The sequence below is a fragment of the Elephantulus edwardii genome, unplaced genomic scaffold, assembly GCF_000299155.1.
Source record: "Elephantulus edwardii isolate Elephantulus edwardi_28Jun2011 unplaced genomic scaffold, EleEdw1.0 scaffold00114, whole genome shotgun sequence".
Classification (NCBI taxonomy): Eukaryota; Metazoa; Chordata; class Mammalia; order Macroscelidea; family Macroscelididae; genus Elephantulus; species Elephantulus edwardii.
This window is the reverse complement of record NW_006399864.1, coordinates 2,262,964-2,284,447: the sequence shown is the minus strand read 5'-3', so window position 1 is coordinate 2,284,447 and position 21,484 is coordinate 2,262,964. Positions and strand designations below refer to the sequence as shown.

The following is a 21,484-nucleotide window of genomic DNA, read 5'->3' as shown; positions in this document are numbered from 1 at the left end:
CAACCAGAGGTCCCGCAGCTGCGTGGGAGAAAGACGGGCAATCTCACTCAGAGCAATTTAGGGTCTCTGAAATCCTCTGAAGGGACAGCTACGAGGCGGTTCCGACTCAAAGACCTCAAACACAAGTAAGGTACATTTCACAGGCAGGATTCATAGGAAGGGTGGGTGGGAGGAATTGTGCACATGCGCGGTTGTTCTCCCCGCGAGCACCCAGCTCAGCCCCGCCCCTTCTCGCCTGCACATGCGCAGTGTGGCGGCTGTCTGTTCCCTTGCCAGCGCTACCAATAAAGTTTCTGCGAGCGCAGACGCTCCTTTTCCTTGGCAAGATGGCGGAGTACGACCTGACTACTCGCATCGCGCACTTTTTGGATCGGCATCTGGTCTTTCCGCTGCTAGAGTTTCTCTCGGTGAAGGAGGTGAGCGTGGCTCTGAGCGGGAGGAAGGCGCGGGGGCGCGTGCGGAGCCCGGGAAGCCGCTGACCGCTGGCTGCGGGCCTGACACGTGCGAGGCGGCCGGGGGTCTGGTCTCCGGCCGGGCCCGAAGGACCCGTGGTCCTGGCTCCGCGTCGTCCTGACTGCTGGGCACAGCGCAGGTGGCCAGTGGGTCGGAGTGAAGAGAAGGTGTGAAGCTGCGGTGGGGAAGGGGGTCCCCGCGCCGAGATGTCAGCACCCGAGGGACGCCCGCTTCTCCTGTCGGGAGTTGACGGCTGCGCTTTAGCGCCTGGAGGGATTCGCAGAGCAAATTGGTGTTAGAACTTGGGGTTTTCGTTGCGAAATTGAAGTGTTGGACTTGGTGTTGTCTGCTGTCCGGATTGTTGCGGATCCCCCTCCCCCTTTAGACGTAGCTTATCTAAGCCTTTACTCCATCAAGTTGGGAGTCTTGCGTGGAGCTTCCTGGTTTTAAGGTGATGGCTATTTCCTAGAACTTTGCCTATTTTATTAGATAGCAAGAGCAAAACCTTTTACTGTTTTCCACTTCTCAGGTCATCTGAATCGCTTACATTGCACTTAACTACTCAAGATACCTTCGTTCAGGTATCTTACTGTAAAACATACCTCTGTTCAACAGTTTTGAACTATTAGGCTTAGGTGTAGCAAACGTTTGTAGTGGAATGGATGCATTTTGAGAATTTTAACGAGTAACGATGAAGAAAGGTAGAAAATAAACTTTATGAAAGCAGATACAGCATAGATAGACTACAGGGAATGAATTTGGGAACTATGAAAAATAGAAGTTTTGTGTATGTTTCAACAAGATTAAAGCAAAAACGCTCTCAAAATAAACATCAAATTGCTCTGGAATCTTAAAAGCTTCCAGGTCGATGTTCGTTAGACAGCTGTCATCTTTGCATTCATACCATTAACCTTTTATAAACCCTTAGGGACTTAAGTTGGTAATACTGGAGAACGGCAAAGGTCATTTCAACACATGCCACAAATGCCATTATCTTCAAAGAAAATAGAGGGATTTTTTGTCCTGATGTTTGTATAGAATGGACTTAACATCTGTATTTTACTGTTTGATTAAAATAGGCAAGTATGATAGGTCAGAGTTCGGATCTGTTTGCATAGTGTTGCCCTGGGTCGTAGTAGACAGCCCATAACAGCTTTCCCTTTACTTTCTAGTTGAGGTGGTGGTTGTTAGGTGCTATGGAGTCAGTTCTGCCTCCTATTAACCCCATATGACTCGATAACTGCCTTGTTAGTGCAGTTGATCATGGGCTCTTTCTGCCATGGGGTCTCTCTGTTTTGTTGTTAGGTGCCATCAAGTCAATTCCAGTTTATACCTACCCTTTGTACAGCAGATCAAGATGTTGCCAGATCCTGTGCCATCTTTGCCCTCCTATTACTGTGATTGCTGTGTCTATCTCCGTGAGGGTCTTCCTCTTCTTTTCCAAGTATGATATGCTTTTCCGAGGTCTGACCCATCCTGATAATTTGCCTGACTTGTTTGGGATAGAACCTCACCATCCTTACCTAAGGAGCTCCTTGGCTGCACTTTTTTCAAGACAGATGTTTTGCTAGTCTGTGGCTCATTTCGGTTATTCTTTATTCCTACATAGTTGTCGTCCACCTTTCTCATCCGTATGAAGAGATTAAAAATAATTTAGCTTAAGTCAGACACACCTTGGTCTTTAACCTGACGTCTCTGCTCTTTAGCACTTTAAAGAAGTCTTTGACAGCAGATAATCCCAGAGCCGTTCATGTTTTGATTTTCCGGATGCTGCTTCTATGGGTATTGACTGTGGATGCAAGTTAAAAGAAATCCTTGACAACTTAATTCATTTCTCCATTTATTATGGTATTATCTGCTGGTCCAGTTGTTAGGATTTTCTTTATGTTGAAGTGTAATCCATACTGAAGACACGTGTTTGAGGTCTTCGTTTAGTGTTCACCTCTTCGCTTTTAGGGAGCTAGATTGTGGCATCTGCATAGAATGTAGGGGGATTGAGTCTTCTGCGATCCTGATGCCATATTCTTCATACAGTCCAGCTTCTCAGATTTGCTCAGCAGACTTATTGAATAGGTATGGTGTAAGAATACAACTCTGATGCACCTCTCTCCTTAAACCATGTGATCCTTGTTCTGTTCAGACAGCTGCTTTTGGTGCATAGGTTAATGTTTTGATTAGCAGTATATGTTGAGGAAGGTTTAGGTAGACAGATTTCACCATAGATCAAGCATAGTACGTTGTCTGATTTGCTGACTTTGAAGGGCAGCAGTTCAGATTCACCAGCCACTTGTGGGGGAAAAGATGGTCAGTCTTGCTGTAAAGAGTTGCTTGATGAACTGGACAGCAGTGGATTCAGGATTGGTGGGAGAGTCATCAACAACCTGCCTTATATGGATGACATATAAAATCCTTATATGGATGACATATGCTTGCTGAAACCGAGGAGGACCTCCAGCACTTGCTGCAGAAGGTCAAGGACTGCAGCCTTCAATACGGATGGATTGAAGCTCAGCATCAAGAAATAAAAGATTCTCACCACTGAGCCAATTGGCAGCATTAGTATGGATGGTGAAGAGATTGAGATAGTTAACAGTTTTAGTTTGCTTGGCTCCCCAGTCAACACTCTTGGTACTGGCAGCCAGGAAATAAAGAGACGAATTGCATTAGGAATGTCAGCTGTCAAGGACCTCTCTGGAGTACTGAAGAGCAACGATGTCAGGCTGGAGACTAAGGTGCGCCTGATCCAGGCTATAGTCTTTGCAGTTACGTACTATGCATTGGAGAGTTGGACAGTGACTAGGGATGATAGAAAGAGAATTGATGCCTTTGAGCTGTGGTGCTGGAGAAGAGTGTTAAATATACTATGGACTGCTAGGAGAACAAACAGGTTTGTTCTAGAGAGAGTGAAGCCGGAATGCCCCTTGGAGTTCAAGGATTCTGAAGCTTTGTGTGACATACTTTGGGCATGTTGCAAGGAGGGACTGGTCCTTGGAGAAGGACATCATGTTTAGGAGAGTGGAGGGACGGCGCAGGAGAGGAAGACTATTGAGATGGATCAAATCTGTGATTGGGGTGGTGGGAATGAGTGTGTCAGATATGGTGAGGTTGGCACAGGATAGAGCCGAGTTTAGGGCTCTTGTACATAGGGTTGCTCGATGGCACATAACAACAACTTGTAGAAACTTTCATTTATAAACTAGCTTAAGTTTCTCTTTTGGCATATGCTTTTATTCTTCCTTTTTCAAGATAGAAGATTGGTTTTTCATAGGATATGACCCTATTAATTACAGCTGAAAATCCTTTTTCACCATCAGTGACACTGTCTCACCTTTGAGAGAAACTTGTCATTAGGTGTCATTGAGTCAGTTCCAACTTACGGCAACTGTATGCACATGCTTACTAAGTGCTGCCTGATTCTGCGCCATCCTTATGGTCATTGCTTCAGTTACCAGTTATGCAGTCGTTCTGTCAATCCACTTAATTCAGTATTCCTCATTTTTGCTGACCCTGATGCTCAAGGTTTGTTGCCTCCTGATAACATGTCCAAAGGAAGACTGGCACAGTCTTGGCACCCTTGCTTCTAAGAACTGTTCTGATTGTACTTCTCCTAAGATAGATATGTTCAGTATTCTGCCCATAATATATTTCTTCTGCCTCCCTTATTCAGTGGCTAGCTTTTGGATACACATGTTATCATTGTTATTGATTGCTGTTGAGTTGGGCATGACGCATAGTGATTCTATGAACAAAAGAGCTGAGGTCTTTCTATAACCATCCTTTCTCCAAGTTCATAGAGTTGCCAGAAGAATGCGGTTTTGGAAGTGGATGCCACTCCTGCTTCCTAACCTGAATTAAAATTGGGAGCACCACCAAACACTGCCCCCCATGGGCGGCCATTATGATATTTGAGACCCCAGTGGTAGAAGGTTCAGCATCACAGCAAACCCAGATTACCTCAGCACAGCAAATTGCCAGAAGAATGCTGTACAGTTTAGAGGAATGTTCCTTCAAAATATAGAAACAAGGGATTAAAAAAGAATCCTCAGGCCCAACTTTTAAGTACAGGGACCTCCCAGGAGGTCTTGTTGACTCTAAACAAGGGGCTATAAAAAAAAACAAACAAACAAAACCAAACATTCCACAGTGACCTGCAACCAAAACAAGAGAGCCCATCTTACAGAGTCCACTCACTTAACCCAGTCTCCAAAATGGAGACAAGGGCTTGGCTTTAAGTGCAAGTATCCTCCAGGAAGTTTTCTTGACTCTAAACAAGAGGTTCGAGGTCACATCTTTGCCTTTCAAAAAAAAAAGAGGTCTTGTGCAGCACATTTGCCCAAGGCTGTGTATCATTTGATTTCTTATAGAGACCCTTGGTCAAATATTGGTCAGACACATGCAGGACAGATGCTGAGTATTGCGTGAGGGTTGTTGATGTATACTAGTATACGAGAATCATCAATCCATAGCCGACCTTCCAGCAGGTATCCAAAGGCTGTAAATCACATGGTAAAAAGAGATTGCTGTGAAACAACTGCTGGCTTTGAACTGCATGACTTTGGGTTGTCAGTGCAAATCTTTACACTAGGCCATCAGAGCTCCCTCTTTAGTGATTTTGGTTACTAAGCTCAAGACCACTGTAGAATTTTGAGAAAACCTAAACATCTCACCACTAAGAGCCCTATCTATTTTTATCCCTCTCACTCTCCCTCACTCTTTATCTCTCTCTCTCTCTCACACACACATCCTGCCAAAAAACAAAACTAAAGTTGATTTGTTCTCAAGAGGAGATGTTACTGTTCTTTAGTACCATGGAGTTGTAACTGACTCTTAACTGACCCTCTAGTGGGTTTTGAGAAGCAGTTAATGGCAAGCGAGGAAAGTGCCCATCTTTCTTCCATGGAGCGGCAGGTGGCCTCAAGCCACATGCCTTCAGGGTTGCAGCACAGCTTTTTGCCACCAGAGCTCACACATTTCATCGCCAGGGTTTGTTTTTTGTTGGTGGAGGGTGTGTGTGTTCTTAAATTTAGTAATTTAGTAGAAGTTCTTTATGTCTTTTCTAAAGTTCACTTTTGATATTACCATTTATGCCATTTTATACTATTCTCTCCCTCCTTATTGTATACTGTCAAGTTGGACCCAACCCATATCTGACCTTCCAACCAGGTGAATCGCACAGGAAATTGCTCATCTTTATCCTGGGAGACAACTGGTGGATTTGAACTGCGCATCCTTGGGTTGGCAGCACAGTTCCTTACCAATATATCACCAGAGCTCCCTTCCCATCTTACAAGGAGTGAAATAATATTATATCACATGGGGATTTTATTTTCTGTCTGGAAAAGTTAAATTCTTTTTAGAAATCTTATTCTTTAATGCTTGCTTCATCTTGATAACTATTTGATTTATTGAAGGTCAGTTTCTTTTCCAGCTGTTAACACTTCTGGATGTTACTTGGTAGATAGTCTTATTTGCCAATATACTTTTATGTTTATTTGCATATTTATATGTATCCATTTCGGTCCTGGACTGTGGATCAAATAATATACATTAAACATTTTCAACTTTTGTATATACTCACCCCTGCAAAGCAAAAATCTCGTATCATGGCCATCTGCTAGTTTTGTTTTAGTAGAATGATGGTAAGGGAGTATTGGAGCCTTAATGAAAGAAAATACAGGAAGGAAAGGAAAGAGCACCTCTGGGAACGAGCACAGCGTGTGGGTATAAGGGGCTAGGAAGTCTTGACTCCTCCATCTACTTACCTGTGGGGAGGAGACAGCTTTTCTCTTTGCAATGGGATTTTCTTTTGTGTTGATGGTTGATAGTTTTAAAAATTCTCATTATTTAAGCATAGCTTTGTTCTAGAAAGGATAACAGGTAGCTTGTAAGGACTTCTTGTTGTGTACCATCGCTTTGGAATTGACCCATAGCTGACCCTTCAGTGGATTTGCACAGGCACTAAATTGCATGGGAAGAAATTGCCTGTCTTTCTCCCTTGGAGCAGCTGGTGGATTCAAAACATCTATCTTTTCACTGACAGCGTAATTCCTTACCACTATGCCCCCAAATCTCATAATAAGGACTTAAGAAGCTTTAATAAGATGGTATAAGTTATGGCAACATCATTTCAAATAGGTGGAAATGACTTTGGAGTGTTTAATTTACCTCCATTTTAAAATCTCCAGATAAGAAAAATGTTCTCTTATTTTTGCAGCTTGCTTGCTATTGTGTTTATCCTTAAAAGGTGAAATAAGCTATATTATTAGTAAAGAAATAGCATCTCAGAATAGATTTCCAAGTAGACAAAGCTCAGTTTATTTGGAACCCTTCAGTGTTCATTAACTCATTTTCTTTTACAGATATATAATGAAAAGGAATTATTACAAGGGAAATTGGATCTTCTTAGTGATACCAACATGGTAGACTTTGCTATGGATGTATACAAAAACCTTTATTCCGATGATATTCCTCATGGTAAGTTTTGTCATCTTGTGAGCTGAGGGTGTATATGTTAAGATTTTGTGATTTATGAAAGAGCTTTAATTAATATTGGAGTGATTAAAAAGGTCTTATGATAAAAGACAGCTTGTTACAGGTGTGTGAAAGTATGTTATTATCTCCCTGTAAAAGAAGTGACTCTACTAAAACATTGTCATCAAATACTTTTCAGTTCTTGTGGTCATAGTGTGTTCTTATGGTCATAGTGAGGTCATAATTAGTATCATCAAAGTAGTGTTTCTGATTCAGATCTTGAAGAACCTGGCAGGTGGAAGTTCTCAAAGTGTGGTTCTTGGGGCCGGCATTCTCTTCCCTAAGAGAGTTTGTTAGAGTTGCGGGTCCTTCAGACTTCATACTTAATGAGAGAGAGCTGGGCACTGCAGTTGGAGAGCCATTGTGGTAGTGGGTTTCCAAACCCTTGTTTTCTGTGGTAGTTACCATTTGCCATTAAATGGTTCCAACTCATGGTGACCCTGTGGGTGGCAGAATTTCCTCTATAGTTCTTTCAAAACTGTGACCTTTAGGAAGCATATTGCCAGGCATTTCTTCTGTGACATCTCTGAGTAGGTTCTGAATGCCAGCCTTTCAGCTGATATTGAATGTGTAATCATTTGTGCTTATCACAGTCCTGTTGTAACAGATGTTCCTAAAGGAAAAATTGTTTCATAAATTTCAGAATTGCTGTATCACTTTTCTTGTGCTTAGCGTTTTAAAGAGCTCTCTAGCATTAGAGAAATAGAATTTATTTTAAATTAACATTTTTATAATGTATAATATGGAAATTATTACACTAACATACTTTTTATTTAATTATTACAATTCCCTGTAATAATAATAGTTCTTTTTGTAACTCTTTTTAAATTGTAATTTTTATCTTGTCATTAGGAAAAAATGAAACTAGTTTTGCTGATTTTAATGTAACAAGAGATATTTTCTTTGATTCATAAGTGATCTCATTGAAAGACATTGTAGGATTGCATTTGAGCTATTATGGAACTGAATGTGAAAAGAGATCATAGACTCTCTATGAGTTTCAGTATAAACTTAAATTCCTTATAATTGAGCTGAAAACCTATAGTAATATAAACATCCTGGGCTACTGTTTCTGATTCTTATCATTAAAATAATACTTTAGAAAAGTATATGAGAACAAATATAAACACACTTAAAATGAAGTCCTTGAAGACTTAGAATCAAATGATAATTTCTTACCTTCATCACCCACACCTCCTTTGTAATTTCTTAAGTCTTTTAAGAGTACAGAGAGATTCCTTCTTCATTTTTGCACCTTTGCAGTGCTGCTGCTATTGTTAGGTGCCATCAAGTCAGTTCCAGTTCATGGTGACACGAACAGAAGGAAACACTTCTGGTCCTGAGCCATCCTTACAGTTGATGTTGCACCCACTGTATCAGTCACACTTTATGGAGAGTTTTCCTCTTTTTGCTGGCCTTTCACCAAGTATAGTGTACTTCTGTGTGAGAGAAAAGAAGACATTTAATCTGGAAAATTGAGTTGGTTTCTGACATGTGCATGTAGGAGGGGATACACACGTTATTGTTAGGTGTGTATCTGCCGTGTTGGAACCAACTCATAGCTGCCCCTCTAGCAGGTGTTCTAAAGCAGGAAATCAGACAAGTGAATGCCCTCTTTCTCTTGTGGAGCAGTAGGTATATTTGAACTGCCTACCTTTGTGTCGGCAGTACAACTCCTTACCAGCTAGCCACCAGATCTCCCTGTATCTGTTTATGAGCAATTTAAATTCTCTTTAAAAAATTTCTAGAGATATTGTTAGGGTGAACCCTGTACATTAACATTACTTAACTTAGAATTACTTTGCATTTTTAACTAGCTTTGAGAGAAAAAAGAACCACAGTTGTTGCACAGCTAAAACAACTGCAGGCAGAGACAGAACCAATAGTGAAGATGTTTGAAGATCCAGAAACTACAAGACAAATGCAGTCAACCAGGTAATCTTTCTTAATTTTAGTTTTTTACATCTTTTGCCTTTTTATCTGGTATCCCATAGTGAAAATTCATGGTGAATTACAGCTTTATTGACTGACATATTTTTCTTTAAACTTATTGAATAAGTAGCAACCTGTAGTACTTCTTGCTAATGACATGTACATTATACAATAACAATATAATAATTTTTAAAAAGAATTATCGTTTACCCATACGTGATTATACTAGGGAAGGAGGGACATTTGGTGATGTCTGGACTCAACTGCAGGATGGATACTGACCCCTAGAGAATAGAGGCCGGGAATGCTGTTAGAAGATCTTACAATATACAAGACAAACACTTGCCTTCCTGCCTGCCCCCAAACAAAGCATTGTCTGATCCACATGTCAGTGCTCCAGAGGTTGAGAACCCCTGTGCTAGGACAATACCTGAGGCTAATTGGATGCTTGCTGCACAGAAACTGGAGCCTACTTTATCACCTCACTACATTCTCTTATATCCTTTCAACCTGATGCCCAGCCCAAAAAAGGTAGTGAGGAGCTGATAAGGTTATTTTATTCCAAACTTCCTTTTAGCTGGAAATAGACTGATTGTGTGGTTTCCAGAGAAAGAAAGCATGTCTGACTTAATACAGTGCAACAAATGGAAACTGTTGGATTATTTGCAATGTCTAAAAAATAGTCTACTAAAACAGAACATTGCCATTTTTAGAAATCCTTTTCTCCCAATATATTCTCTTGAAGGATTACTGATGGTTTTGTTATACTGCATTTTCGTTTCTATGGACTGACGTAGTTGTCTACAACACGGCAGAGATTGTGAACAACCTGGCAGTGTTTTGTTCTGTCGTACCTGAAGTCTCTGGGTTCGAGCTGACTTGATATCTTCTACCAGCAACACCAACGTGTAACCAAAGTACATTTTTAGAGTGACTTGCTGTAAATTTTTATTTGTAATTTGAGAAGGTGCTGCCACATATTTTTAGGAAAACAGCAACTACTACAAGATTAGTGTATATTCCATTGTATCCTGTTACTCTACATATATATAGTGTATATGTATGGGCTACTTTTTAGCTTACCTAGGCATTAAATTGGTGATTTAGTTTTGTACTTCCACATACTTTTCTAGAGATTCCTAGTCAGCAGGCATATGTTTATATACCTGAGAGATGTAAGGACTCTAATAGAAAGCTGTTCTCTAATCTCTAGCAACTATGAATTTCTTTGAAATTTTTTTATGTTAAAATTTCATGTATATTAACTGTTCAATAATAGTGACACCATGTCCTGCTCCTCCTTAAATCCCCAAATTAAGTAAATTAGGCTATAAAAAAGACATGCCTTGGCATAATCCTTAAGAAAAAATATAAAAATCCTTCCATTTTTAAAAATATCTGTCACTTGTTCCCTAAAAAACATAAAGCTTATGAGTTAAAGTGGCTAATTGATATTCTCATATGGATAGTATTAATTATATTGCATACAAGGTCGATGTTGTGGAAGTTAAGAATGATTTAATCTTTAAATTTTTCAAATCACTGTCCTTATGAAATACAACAAATTGGGGAGAGGTTATTTATGAAAGTAATTCCTGCTTTTTTCTTTTGTATAACTATTTCAATTTTCTAATAAAAATATTTACTGTATTAGAAGTGTAACCTCAGTAAACAACTCTTCTAGTAAATTACCTTTCATGTCAGTTCTTGACTTCCATATAAAAATAGAATCTTTTATTATTTATTGTTCTGATTTTACTTCCTAAAAAACCTTAAAGACCTTATTTTGTGGTGAAGGATTATCAGTTAAGACTAGAGGAATCTGAAAGTGAAGTTTAAAGTTTTACCATCTTTCATTCTTATTCCTTATATTCAAGATACAATATTTTATTTTAGAAGTCTAGAACTGAATTCTAATGTTGAAGTATTAACGCAATTAAAGTGATTTTATGTGTGCAGTTATTTATTGTTCTGATACTTCAAAGTCAGATGTGGTTCTTTTACTTCCTGTGCTTATAAAATAATTTTGTTTGCTTATTATTAAGGGATGGTCGGATGCTATTTGACTACCTGGCAGACAAGCATGGTGTAAGTGTTGTTTTTAAAAAATACATATATCTAAATCATATTGTGATAGGCTAATTGAAGACTGATACTGTATTGATAGATTCATGGCTTGACAATAATACAGTTTCCAGATTAATTAATAAGTAATTGAACCATTAGGCCACCAGAGTTCCCTCAACAATTTAACCATTAGTTTTGTTTTGGTTTTGAAAAAGGTTATATTTCAGATAAGACTGTGTGTTTGTGTACACATGTGTATACTCACTGCTCAAAGAAAATTCTCAAAAGGTTTTGATTTATTTATTTTAGAATAATCATGTCATTGCATTATTATAGAGAATACAGGAAGACTTTTCTGATGGATTAACAAGGACAGACTAAATTTAAATGAATAAAAATGAAAGCTGGCTACTTTGTGGCTTACAGTGAGCCTTGGTGGTATAGTGTGTTAGCTCTTGGGCTCCTAACTAAAATGTCAAAGGTTCAGATCCACCAGAGAAAGAAAGTGGCAGTCTGGGAAACCTAATGGAGGGTCTCCATGGTTTAGAATTGCTATAGTAGCAATGAGATTTGGTTTGGGTTTGAATTTGTGTGTGCTTGTGAACTACCCAGTAGCCCTTGCAATTATTATTTAATCTTTATTAAAACTCTGTGTTAGGAAATACAGAAAAGTTATAACCCCCCCTTTTTTTGTTCATTATTTTTATTGCTTATTACCTTAATTTAGCTCCATTGAAGTAAAGTGGTTTTCTGTTGTTTAGTAGTGTGTCTTTTTTTTTTTAAATTAGGATTTTAATGAGAGTTATAGAGAACTTGAATTTCCATTCATTCATTGTTGCACATTTTCCTCCTTTCCCCCCTCCAGTTCGCTTTTATCTTTGGGGGGAAAAAATTCTTTCAATGTTACACAGTCGTGAGTTGTCTGTCTATCTGTGCCCGTAGCCCCCTCCCCCAGTCCACTTTACTATGCAGCTCTTATTCTGGACTCTTATCAAGCCAATAATACCTAAGCATATATTTCTTTTATACAGTTCTCTCCGTCATCTGTTTCAATGCTGTGTACATTATTTATCCCCTCTATAGTTTTCCCCCAACCCCCATGTCAGTCCTGTTTTATAACAGTGGCATTATGTAGTATTTGTCCTTTTGTGACTGAGATATTTCCCTCAGCATTAATATCATCCATGGTCACCCATTTTGTAGATTTCAAGAGTTCTTTGTTTTTCAGTGCTGCATAATCCATTGTGTGAATATGCCACAGCTTCTCTATCCATTCGTTTGTTGATGGGCACTTGGGTTGTTTCCAACTCTTTGCTGTTGTGAAAAAAGCAGCAATAAATATGGGTATGCATATATCTGCTTGGGTAGCAGTTCTGTTTCTTTAGGGTATATTCCCAGTAGTGGATTTGCTGGGTCAAATAGTATCTCTTATTTGCAGCTTTTTTTTAAAAAAAAAATATGTAAAGGAGGCAGTCTCCATGCACTTAATTATACTAAGGGCAAGAATTGACTTGAACCATTTGACAATGCAAAGATGCTCTCCCCTCAAACTGTGCATGAAATATACCACTCGAATATTTCAGCTTATTAATTTGAGGAATTATTTGCAGCTTTTTGAGAAAGCCGCATACTGCCTTCCGTAGTGGTTGCACAATTTTACACTCCCACCAACAGTGAATAAGGGTTCCAGTTTCTTCACACCTTGCTAGCATATGTTGTTTGCTGCTCTGTTGAATTTTGCTATTCTTACTGGGGTAAGATGATATCTCATAGTTTTTTTTATTTGCATCTCTCTTAGAGCTAGGTATTTTGAACATTTCTTCATGTATTTGTTCATCATCTGTATGTCTTCTTTGGTGAAGTGTCTGTTCATATCCTGTGCCCATTTTGCAATTAGGTTGTATCTTGTGATGCTTTAGTATTCTACAAATTCTCCGTATGTCCTTTTTCAGACATGTCATTATTTTTTCCCAGTCTGAGGCTTCCCTTTTTACCCGGTTGGATGTGTTTTGGATGTGCATAGGGAATTGATTGTTTGGTTTTTTTTTTAAATGAAAGTTTACAGAGACTTTGGATTTCCATTCATTCATTATTACACACTTTCTTCCCTGCCCACACCAGGGATTTGATTCTTAGAAGGTCCCATTCATCTAATTTTATCCTCTCCTGGTTGTAGGTTTTTCAGGATACTTTGAAGATTGTTCATGTTTTAGATTATGGCTTCTGGGGTTCTTCCAAGCTTTTCTTTAATGAAGTTTAGAGTCCTTAGTTTTAGTCTTAGGTCCTTGATGCACTTTGAGTTGGTATTTGTGTATGGTATAAGGTGTGGGTTTTGCCTGAGTGTCTTCAAAAGGCTTTCCAATTTTGCAAACACCATTTTTTTAGAAGGCTGTCATTTTCCTACTTAACTGATTTCCTCTCCTTGTCAAAAATCAGTTGACCATAGGTAGATGAGCTGATTTCTGGGTTATCACTTCCATTCCGTTGGTCTATGTGTCTATCATTGTACCTGTACCATGCTGTCTTGACCACCATGGCAGGGTAGTAGGATTTGAAATCAGGGAGTGAGATGCCTCCTACCTTGTTTTTCTTTTTAAAGGGTGCTTTGCTTTTTCGGGGTCTCTTTCCGTTCCAAATGAAATTAGAGAATGCCTTTTCCATTTTGCTGAAGAATGGAATTGGTATTTGTGTTGGGATTGCATTGAATGTGTAGTTGCCTTTGGTAGGATTGTCATTTTCACAATATTGAGTCTTCCTATTTATGAGCAAGGTATATTCTTTTATTTTTCCACGTCTCTCTTTTTCTTTCCTGTAGTAATGTTTTGTAATTTTCTTTGAATTGATCCTTTGTATTTCTAGTTAGACTTACTCCCAAGTATTTAATCTTGTGATTAGCTATTGTGATTATAGCCCTTTTTCCAACCATCTCTATTGTGTTCACAATCTTTCAGACTGCTTTAAATTAATTCTCTGACTTGAAGTTTACTCTTTGACTTACCAGTTAATGTAAAGAGATACTGACTGATTGATGTACAAATTGGCCTTTTTGATATCCTTATAGATTGTTCAGAGAATTTGTTAATGTTCTGGTTCTGAGGCTTTCTCTTAAGACTTCTTCACTTGTACTTTGCCTTCATCATTAACTGTAAAAGTTGGTGTTCAGATCATGTTCAGAGAAGGTAGGTTTATAAAACTGTACATATTGTTGATAAAGGACCACAGAACCTTACGAGGATATGTGTGCTTGGTAGTAACCTTAGTTAACAGCTGTTGTTAAGTGGCATCGAGTTGCAGGCGACTCATAGTGACCCTATGAAGGAGAAGGAAAGTCCTCAATGCATGGGTGTCTCATCTTCTCTCCAGATTCATAGGGTTTCTGGAGGCAAGCTATTACGGAAGTGGATGCCACTCCTTCTTTCAGGCTTGTTTTAATTGGGGAGCTCCACTGCACTCTCTGTCCGCTTTGGGTAACCAGCCATTAACGCATTTGACATGTCAGTATCACAGTGTTCAGCCTCACAGCAACCACAAGTGACCGTGGTACGGCAACTTGTACACCAGGTCTATATGACCTAGAGGAATGTGTGAACAAAAATAATGAAAGACAGGCCCGAGGGCCACAGATTAAAAGTCAACCACCTTTGGCGTGGTAGCATCGCCTTCTGTCTGCTGGGCCAGCTAATCTCTCTGTCTGTGTTGATGTTATTGTTGTTAAGCGGCGTCGAGTCGCAGGCGAGTCATAGCTACTCTATGAAGGAGAGTCCTCAACGCTTGGGTGTCTCTCATCCTCTCTCCAGGTTCATAGCATTTCCGGAGGCAAGCTGTTACGGAAGTGATGCCACTCCTCCTTCCAAGCTTGTTTTAATCGGGGAGCTCCACCCCACTCTCTGTTCACATTGGGTAACCAGCCATTAACGCATTTGACATGTCAGGGTCACTCAACAGTGTTCAGCCTCACAACAACCACAAGTGATCGTGATATGGCAACTTGTACACCAGGGCTAGAGGACCTAGAGGAATGTCTGAACAAAAACAATAAAAGACTAGTTAACAGCTAGAGGACTCATGTCCTAGACCTTTAATTTTTTTTTTTATCACAAGTTAGCTGTCACTACAATTTATAACTTTGAAGGAAAAACAGTACATAATAGATTTATGTATTTCTAAGTATACTTTAAGGTCAGATTTGTTTTAGGGGTAACCTTTGAGAAACTTTGAAAGAATTACTTCTGGGAGTAAAGGGATTAAATTTTAAAACTGAAAGAGTAAAATGACTATTTTCTCTTTAGTTTAGGCAAGAATATTTAGATACTCTCTACAGATATGCAAAGTTCCAGTATGAATGTGGGAATTACTCAGGAGCAGCAGAATACCTGTACTTTTTTAGAGTGCTGGTAAGTAATTTTTTTTTGTCATTTCTCATAGCATTACTGTGGTTGTCAAGAATATTTAAGATTGGTGTCCTAATATCCATTATGTTTATAGTAGAATTTGATAAAGCTAAAATCCCCCCTAAGATTGCCTCCCCGACAATTAAAAAATAAGTCTTATAAAGGTCTGTGACTTCTTTGTTACATTATGTGTAGAGAAATTGAAACACAGTTTTAGAAAAGGGAATCACTAACCATAAAGTACCCTACTGTCTTCATTTGTCTCTGATAAGTTCTTGGAATAGACTTGAAAAAAACATTAGTCTTTAAAATAGATTTCTTTCTCTTCCTATTTCTGCTTAGGTTATTAAGCTTCTTTTAGAGTTTGTGAAAATGCCCTACTTTTCAAGTATTTTCTGTTTTTAACTTATTTTGGGTTAGTAAGCAAGTACTTAAGTATTTGATTTCTCTAGCTAATCATAAAAGTTGGTAAAAGACTACTTGTGTCAGGAACTGTTTGTCTCCCAACCTTGAAAGATTAGTTTCTTTTACCTTTGTTTCCTGGTGCTTATTTCTTCACTTGTTCAACTACATGGCACAAATAATATTTTGTGACTGCTGTTATAGGTTGTTTTTTTAGGAAATGGAGTTGTTCTTTTTTTGAGAGGGTGGGAAAAGGTTATAGTCATTGACGTAAGTAATTCTTATACTTAAAAATTTACTCGAAATAATCTTTGCAGAAATAAAATAACCTTGTTTTCAGAACAAGTTGCCATTCTTTAAAAAGATGAAGACTTTGTTTTATTTGAAAAGTTTGGTTTGAAATAGTTTTTCATGCTCCTATTTGTAAATGAGTTCTTACGCATAAACTGGTTAGCTTGCAAGAGCATTGAAGGTAATCAGTGATGCTAAACTTGTAGTGGCTTATCAGAAAATTCCATCATCGTTGCTTTGAATATTATGAAGGATTTAAGAGAGCAAAAGTTGATTACTTTGGAAACGTAAACAGCTTAAACCAGGATTGTAAAATCAGAAGGCTGATATGATTACAAGTACATGAAAAGAGTTGGTTATTCATATCATTTGTTAATGCTGGGAGTGAATTTTGAGAATGAAGATTTAGTATCATGTTAGAGTTTCAGCACAGTAAATTTATTGTTGCTGGTCAGTGAGTGAATGTGCCATTTTGCTAAGACATGGAAACTTAAGGTAACTGTTGGAGAATCCAGATATTGAAACTCTGCTAGCATATCCACCCTTGAAAGCAGGTTGGTATGAAGAGCCAACTGTAATGACATGGAGCTGAGCCAGCATAGGACCTTTTGGGGACTGAAAAATCTGCAGTGCTACAAAAAGCTTTTATCCTGATGGACGTAACATATTCTTGTGTTACTGGCATCATTGTGTTTATAGTGTATGGTCTTATTATTCATCTGAAAATTTCTAGTGATGATACGTATATATGCTTACAGTTTGGGGAATTAAAAAAATTTACTGTATTAAAGTAAGGTTAAAAATAGAGTCAGATTAGTTCCCTGCCTTTAAAATTTTCCAAGTTCATTTAATTCTTGTATGTACTTTTGTGCTACTACACAGACTATAGTTATTAGGATTGAATTCTATGATCAAAACACAAAATTAATATTTTACATTAAGAGCAGTCAATATGTAGTTACTGAATAGTGCTTAGAAGTTACGTGACATTTTTTAGTTCCTTTTTATACTTTAGTTTTTGTTGTGTCACAAAGCTATTTATAAAAATAAATTGTCTTTTGCATTAAGATTTATAACACAACATATTTGAAGTTTTGTAAATAACAAAGATAAAAATCTTGGTTTGAGATTTGGGTTGAAAAATGTCAGTATTTTGCTTACTAGTTATTTAAATATTTTTTTCCCCCCCAGTAGCCTTTTTCATTTCTGAATTCTTCTGGTGGTTGGCTATTTCAAATCTATGGTTAGGGAAACATAACCTATGAAAGAGCCATTGTAACTATGATGTGAGATTAGAATTTGACTCTCAGAGTGACCTATTGTAGGTCAGTGTTGTATAAATTAGAGCTGTGTGACCTTGGACTCGACTCTACTTTAAAAATACTCAGTAGCTTTTAGTGTGCATCAGGATGTGTATACTTAGGGTTTAAGTGTGCCCTGGTAGTTAGAAAACTTCTTCCATTGATTTATGCTACAGGAATGAATTAATTTCAAATTAAATGGTGGAGCAAGTTTGGTAGGAACTTTGAACATTTTTTCTTTTAAACATTTTTCACACTGTTCATTTTCAAGTTTGCCCTCTGGCTCCACAATAGATACTTTTCCTTCATTTAGCAGCTATTGGAAATAAAAGTGATCTTTGGTTGCTAGGACTGCCGATGACCAGGGTTTTGTTTTTTATATAATTTTATTAGTTTCCCTACTCACCACCTTCCACACTACCTCCTCAAGTTAAAAGGGTTTTTCCTATGAAATGTGATCAGTAGGTTTAAACATAGTTGCAGCACAAGTCACCTTGAGCAAAGATGAATTTGGGAAGCTTTAAAATCTTGGCTGGAGTGTGGGATTTGTTACCCTGTTTGATAATATTGATATAAAGATGTCTTATTGATTCTTAGCTACTCAAATTTTTGTTGTGTTTTGTGGGTTTTTTATTCCCCATCAGAAAATAGTTTAATTATGTACAAGGCAATTATCTATCAAAGGGATTACTTAAAACAATATGCAAATGTGTACCTCTACGGTCAAGAAAAGAAAAAAACAGGCTGAGTGATGGGCAGTCCCCGTTGCCTGGCACGGAAGCAAATGAATCTGTAGCCTCAGAGGACCAGGGGGTGTCACTGAATCGTGGGCCATCCCTCTACCCTTATAAAGCAGCCACTGAGTTCAGTGCCCAAAGGATAATGGTGGGGACCAGGGACGTCTCTAAGTCTTGGGCTGTCCCTACACCCTGACCTAGCAGCCACCAGCCCACAGCCCTGATGAAGGCAGCAAGATCCACGGGTGTCACTGAGATGGGGGCTGTTCTCACAGTCAGGTCCACAGCTCCGAGAATGACAGCGAGGACCAGGGGTGTCATTGAGTCATCGATTGTCCACATGCCTGGGCTCAGCCAAACAGTCACAGAGGCCTCAGCCCAGCAGCCACTAAGCCCGCAGTTATTTGAGTCCATGCCATCTGTTGTTTCCTTGTCTCAGTTTTGTTCTTTGGTCTGTTTTTATTGGATTTAGAGGAAGAGCCCTATTGGGCAGCCAGTCCTTACAGTCGTTTTCTGAAACTTGGATTTTGAGCATAGCTGGGTGCACTGATGCTCTTTGCCTCTCACCCCTGATCTTGCTGTAGTAGTTCTTGGTATAGTTGGTCTGTTGTTCTAGAAGGCTTTGATGAGGTCCTCGGTAGGTGTTAGTGGGGATACCTCAGGCTGGGTCTCTGAGTAGGCATTCATGAGTGCTTCCTTGGTCTGTTGCGCTGGGGAGGCATCTTTGTCAGTGCTGAAGGATAGAGGCAGGGAACTATGGGTGGAGGGCAAGGTTGTGGGCTGTGTCACCAAAAGCTTAGGAGAAAGCAACTTGCCAAAGTAATTGGGGTTGGAGTAAGTCTAAGGGTCTGGGTCAGCAGTCATCAGGAAAGAGTCAATGGGTCAATATTGCTGGGGTGGGGATGGGGTTACTGTGCTCCTGCAGGTGGAGAACAGCTGATGAACAGCTCAATCTCACTGCACAGCAGATCATTTTCAGGCCCCTCGGGCACAGTTGAAGGGTGCCAGTAGGGAGCTGTGTAAGTAAGTCAGAGTTGCCCCACCTGCTTCTGAGTGCCAGGTCCATGCTGTCCCTGGGCACAGGCTCCAGGAGCTCTGTGATAATGGGCGACTGAGGATTCACTTCTGGCAGCTGAGATTTGCTGGAGCTGTTTGACAGCTGCTCCTCTGAGTTGACCTTCAAGTGTACAATGGACGAGGTCATGAAAGAGAGTGCACCCGGGTATCTTTCAGAAGAACTGAATATTGCTCATTGGATGTTTATGACTGAGATATTGCACTCATCATAATGATGTCTCGTCTATGCAGCCTTTGCCTTTGTTCATTCTTTTGGAAATAGGTACTCTTCGCCAGTACACAGTTCAGAGGCATTGATTCTTCTTCATTCTTCTTATTTGTTGTCCAACTTTCAGATGTAAAGGGCAAAAAAAAAACCAGAAAATACCAAGATCAAGTGCACCTTAATTGTTCTTTTGACATCCTTGTTCTTTAGAACTTTAAGTCCTTGACAACAGATTGCTCCAACACAGCACAGCTTGATTTTTCTTACTTCTTAGCCAAGTAGTCTTTTCTCACTACACTTTTGTTTTATAATGCTTTGCATACAGAATTGGTATACATTGTGTATCGTTCATGTATGTATATTGCATTTCACACATTCCTACAGTGGCATGGTGTTTCACACATCACTCATGTGCATGGTATTTTATAAAAATTAATCACCATTGATCTATCATATTATTACTCTGGCTTTTTAGGTCCCCGTTAGACTTCCTTATTCCTTCACACACAATCCTTCTCTCTCACGAAACTTCTTAATTAGTGTTTTCCTCCCCTCCCCTCCCACTTCTTGCTCCCCTATTCCCTTTTGGACTTTAATCCTTTTATTACTATTACTTCTGGGTTTTTTTTCTCTTTATTGTTGCACATTTTTCTCCCTCCCTCACCCATCTTCATCCCCCAGTCCATTTTGTAATGCACCTCTTGTTCAAACTGTTAATCATACATGTACATACATATATTACCTGATCGCACAGTTCTTTCTGACAGTCCTTCCCCTCACCTGTTCCAGTGCAGTCTTCATTATTTGTCCACCAATTCCTCTTCTCCCTCCAACACCCGATGTCAGTCCTGTTTTATAACAGCAGTGTTCATGACTGAGATATTTCACTCATCATAATGTCTTTCAGGCTCACCCATGTTGTGTAGTATTTTACAAGTTTGCTTGGTTTTCAGTGATGCATAATATTCTAAATGACAGATGAAGCCCTAGATGTGCTCCTCAGTCTTAATTCTGGGAAATTTGGAGGAATAGCTGCCTGACTGACTGGAAAAGATCTATATTTGTTCTCATCCCCAAGAAAGATGATCCAGCAGAATGTGGAAATAATAAAACAGTATTAATACTATGTGCAAGCTAAATACTGCTGAAGATCATTTATAAACTTCTAGAACAATACATTGAGAACTGCAGAAGTTCAAACTGGATTCAATAGAGGTCATGGCATCAGGTATATCATTTGCTGATATCAGATTGATCCTCACTGAGAGCACAGGATATCAGAAAAATGTCTGTTGTGCTTTACTGACTATACAAATATGCAGTGTTTCTGTTTGGACCGATGAAGATGTTTGGGAAATAGTGGTGATGCTGTGTGGCATGGTGAATACAGTAATGCCATTGAACCATATCACTGATTGTTGTTAGCCTGATTGTTGTATATAAGTACTTCTATTTTAAAATTTTATTTTTGTTTACCTTCTACCAATGATTTCTTCAAAAGGGGTGGGCTTCAGTCTTTTTTGGTTTTGTAGATTGGAAATTATGCCTGCATGTCTCTAACGTGAAGTTGTGTGTATTTGAAATCAGGAGCTCTTGAGTGCCCAAATACTAATCACTGACCAGAAGGTTGTCTAAAAGGCAGGGCTGCCAGTTGTCTTCCAAAAGGTCATAGCCGTGCAAGGCCTGTGAAGCAGTTATAGTCTGCACACATGGGACCTCCACGAGTTGGAATTGATGGCACCTAACAGCAGTCAAGCACGTGTTTGAATCCTGATCAAGGAGTTAGTTAAAGGAATATGATTCCCGGCAAGTCACATTGTCTGTGCATCAATGCTGTAGTTTCCCATCTATAAAATGAAGATAGGAATGGTTTGAAAGGTGTATGTGAGGTAGATTAAACTTCTACTTGATTCCTTGGTAATTATGAATTCTTATTAAAGAGTTGAACAATGACTAGGGAGGATAAAAGGAGAATTGATGCCTTTGCGCTGTGGTGCTGGAGAAGAGTATTGAATGTACCCTGGACTGCCAAGAAAACAGACAGATTCACCCTGGAGAGGGTCAAACCAGGCTACTCTTTGGAGGCAAGGATTCTGG

At 39.1% G+C, this 21,484-nt stretch overlaps 1 protein-coding gene across 1 annotated transcript in view; it reads left to right on the top strand.

The window, feature by feature from the left end:
- The first annotated feature begins 326 nt into the window (after positions 1-326).
- EIF3E (eukaryotic translation initiation factor 3, subunit E) overlaps positions 327-21,484 on the top strand; it is a 48,815-nt gene continuing 27,657 nt past the window's right edge. The window contains exons 1-7 of the mRNA XM_006892329.1: positions 327-416; positions 6,813-6,927; positions 8,802-8,919; positions 10,962-11,004; positions 15,273-15,381; positions 18,222-18,231; positions 20,182-20,201. Of these exons, the coding sequence (XP_006892391.1) occupies positions 327-416; positions 6,813-6,927; positions 8,802-8,919; positions 10,962-11,004; positions 15,273-15,381; positions 18,222-18,231; positions 20,182-20,201 (505 nt within the window). The remainder of the gene's footprint in view (positions 417-6,812; positions 6,928-8,801; positions 8,920-10,961; positions 11,005-15,272; positions 15,382-18,221; positions 18,232-20,181; positions 20,202-21,484) is intronic.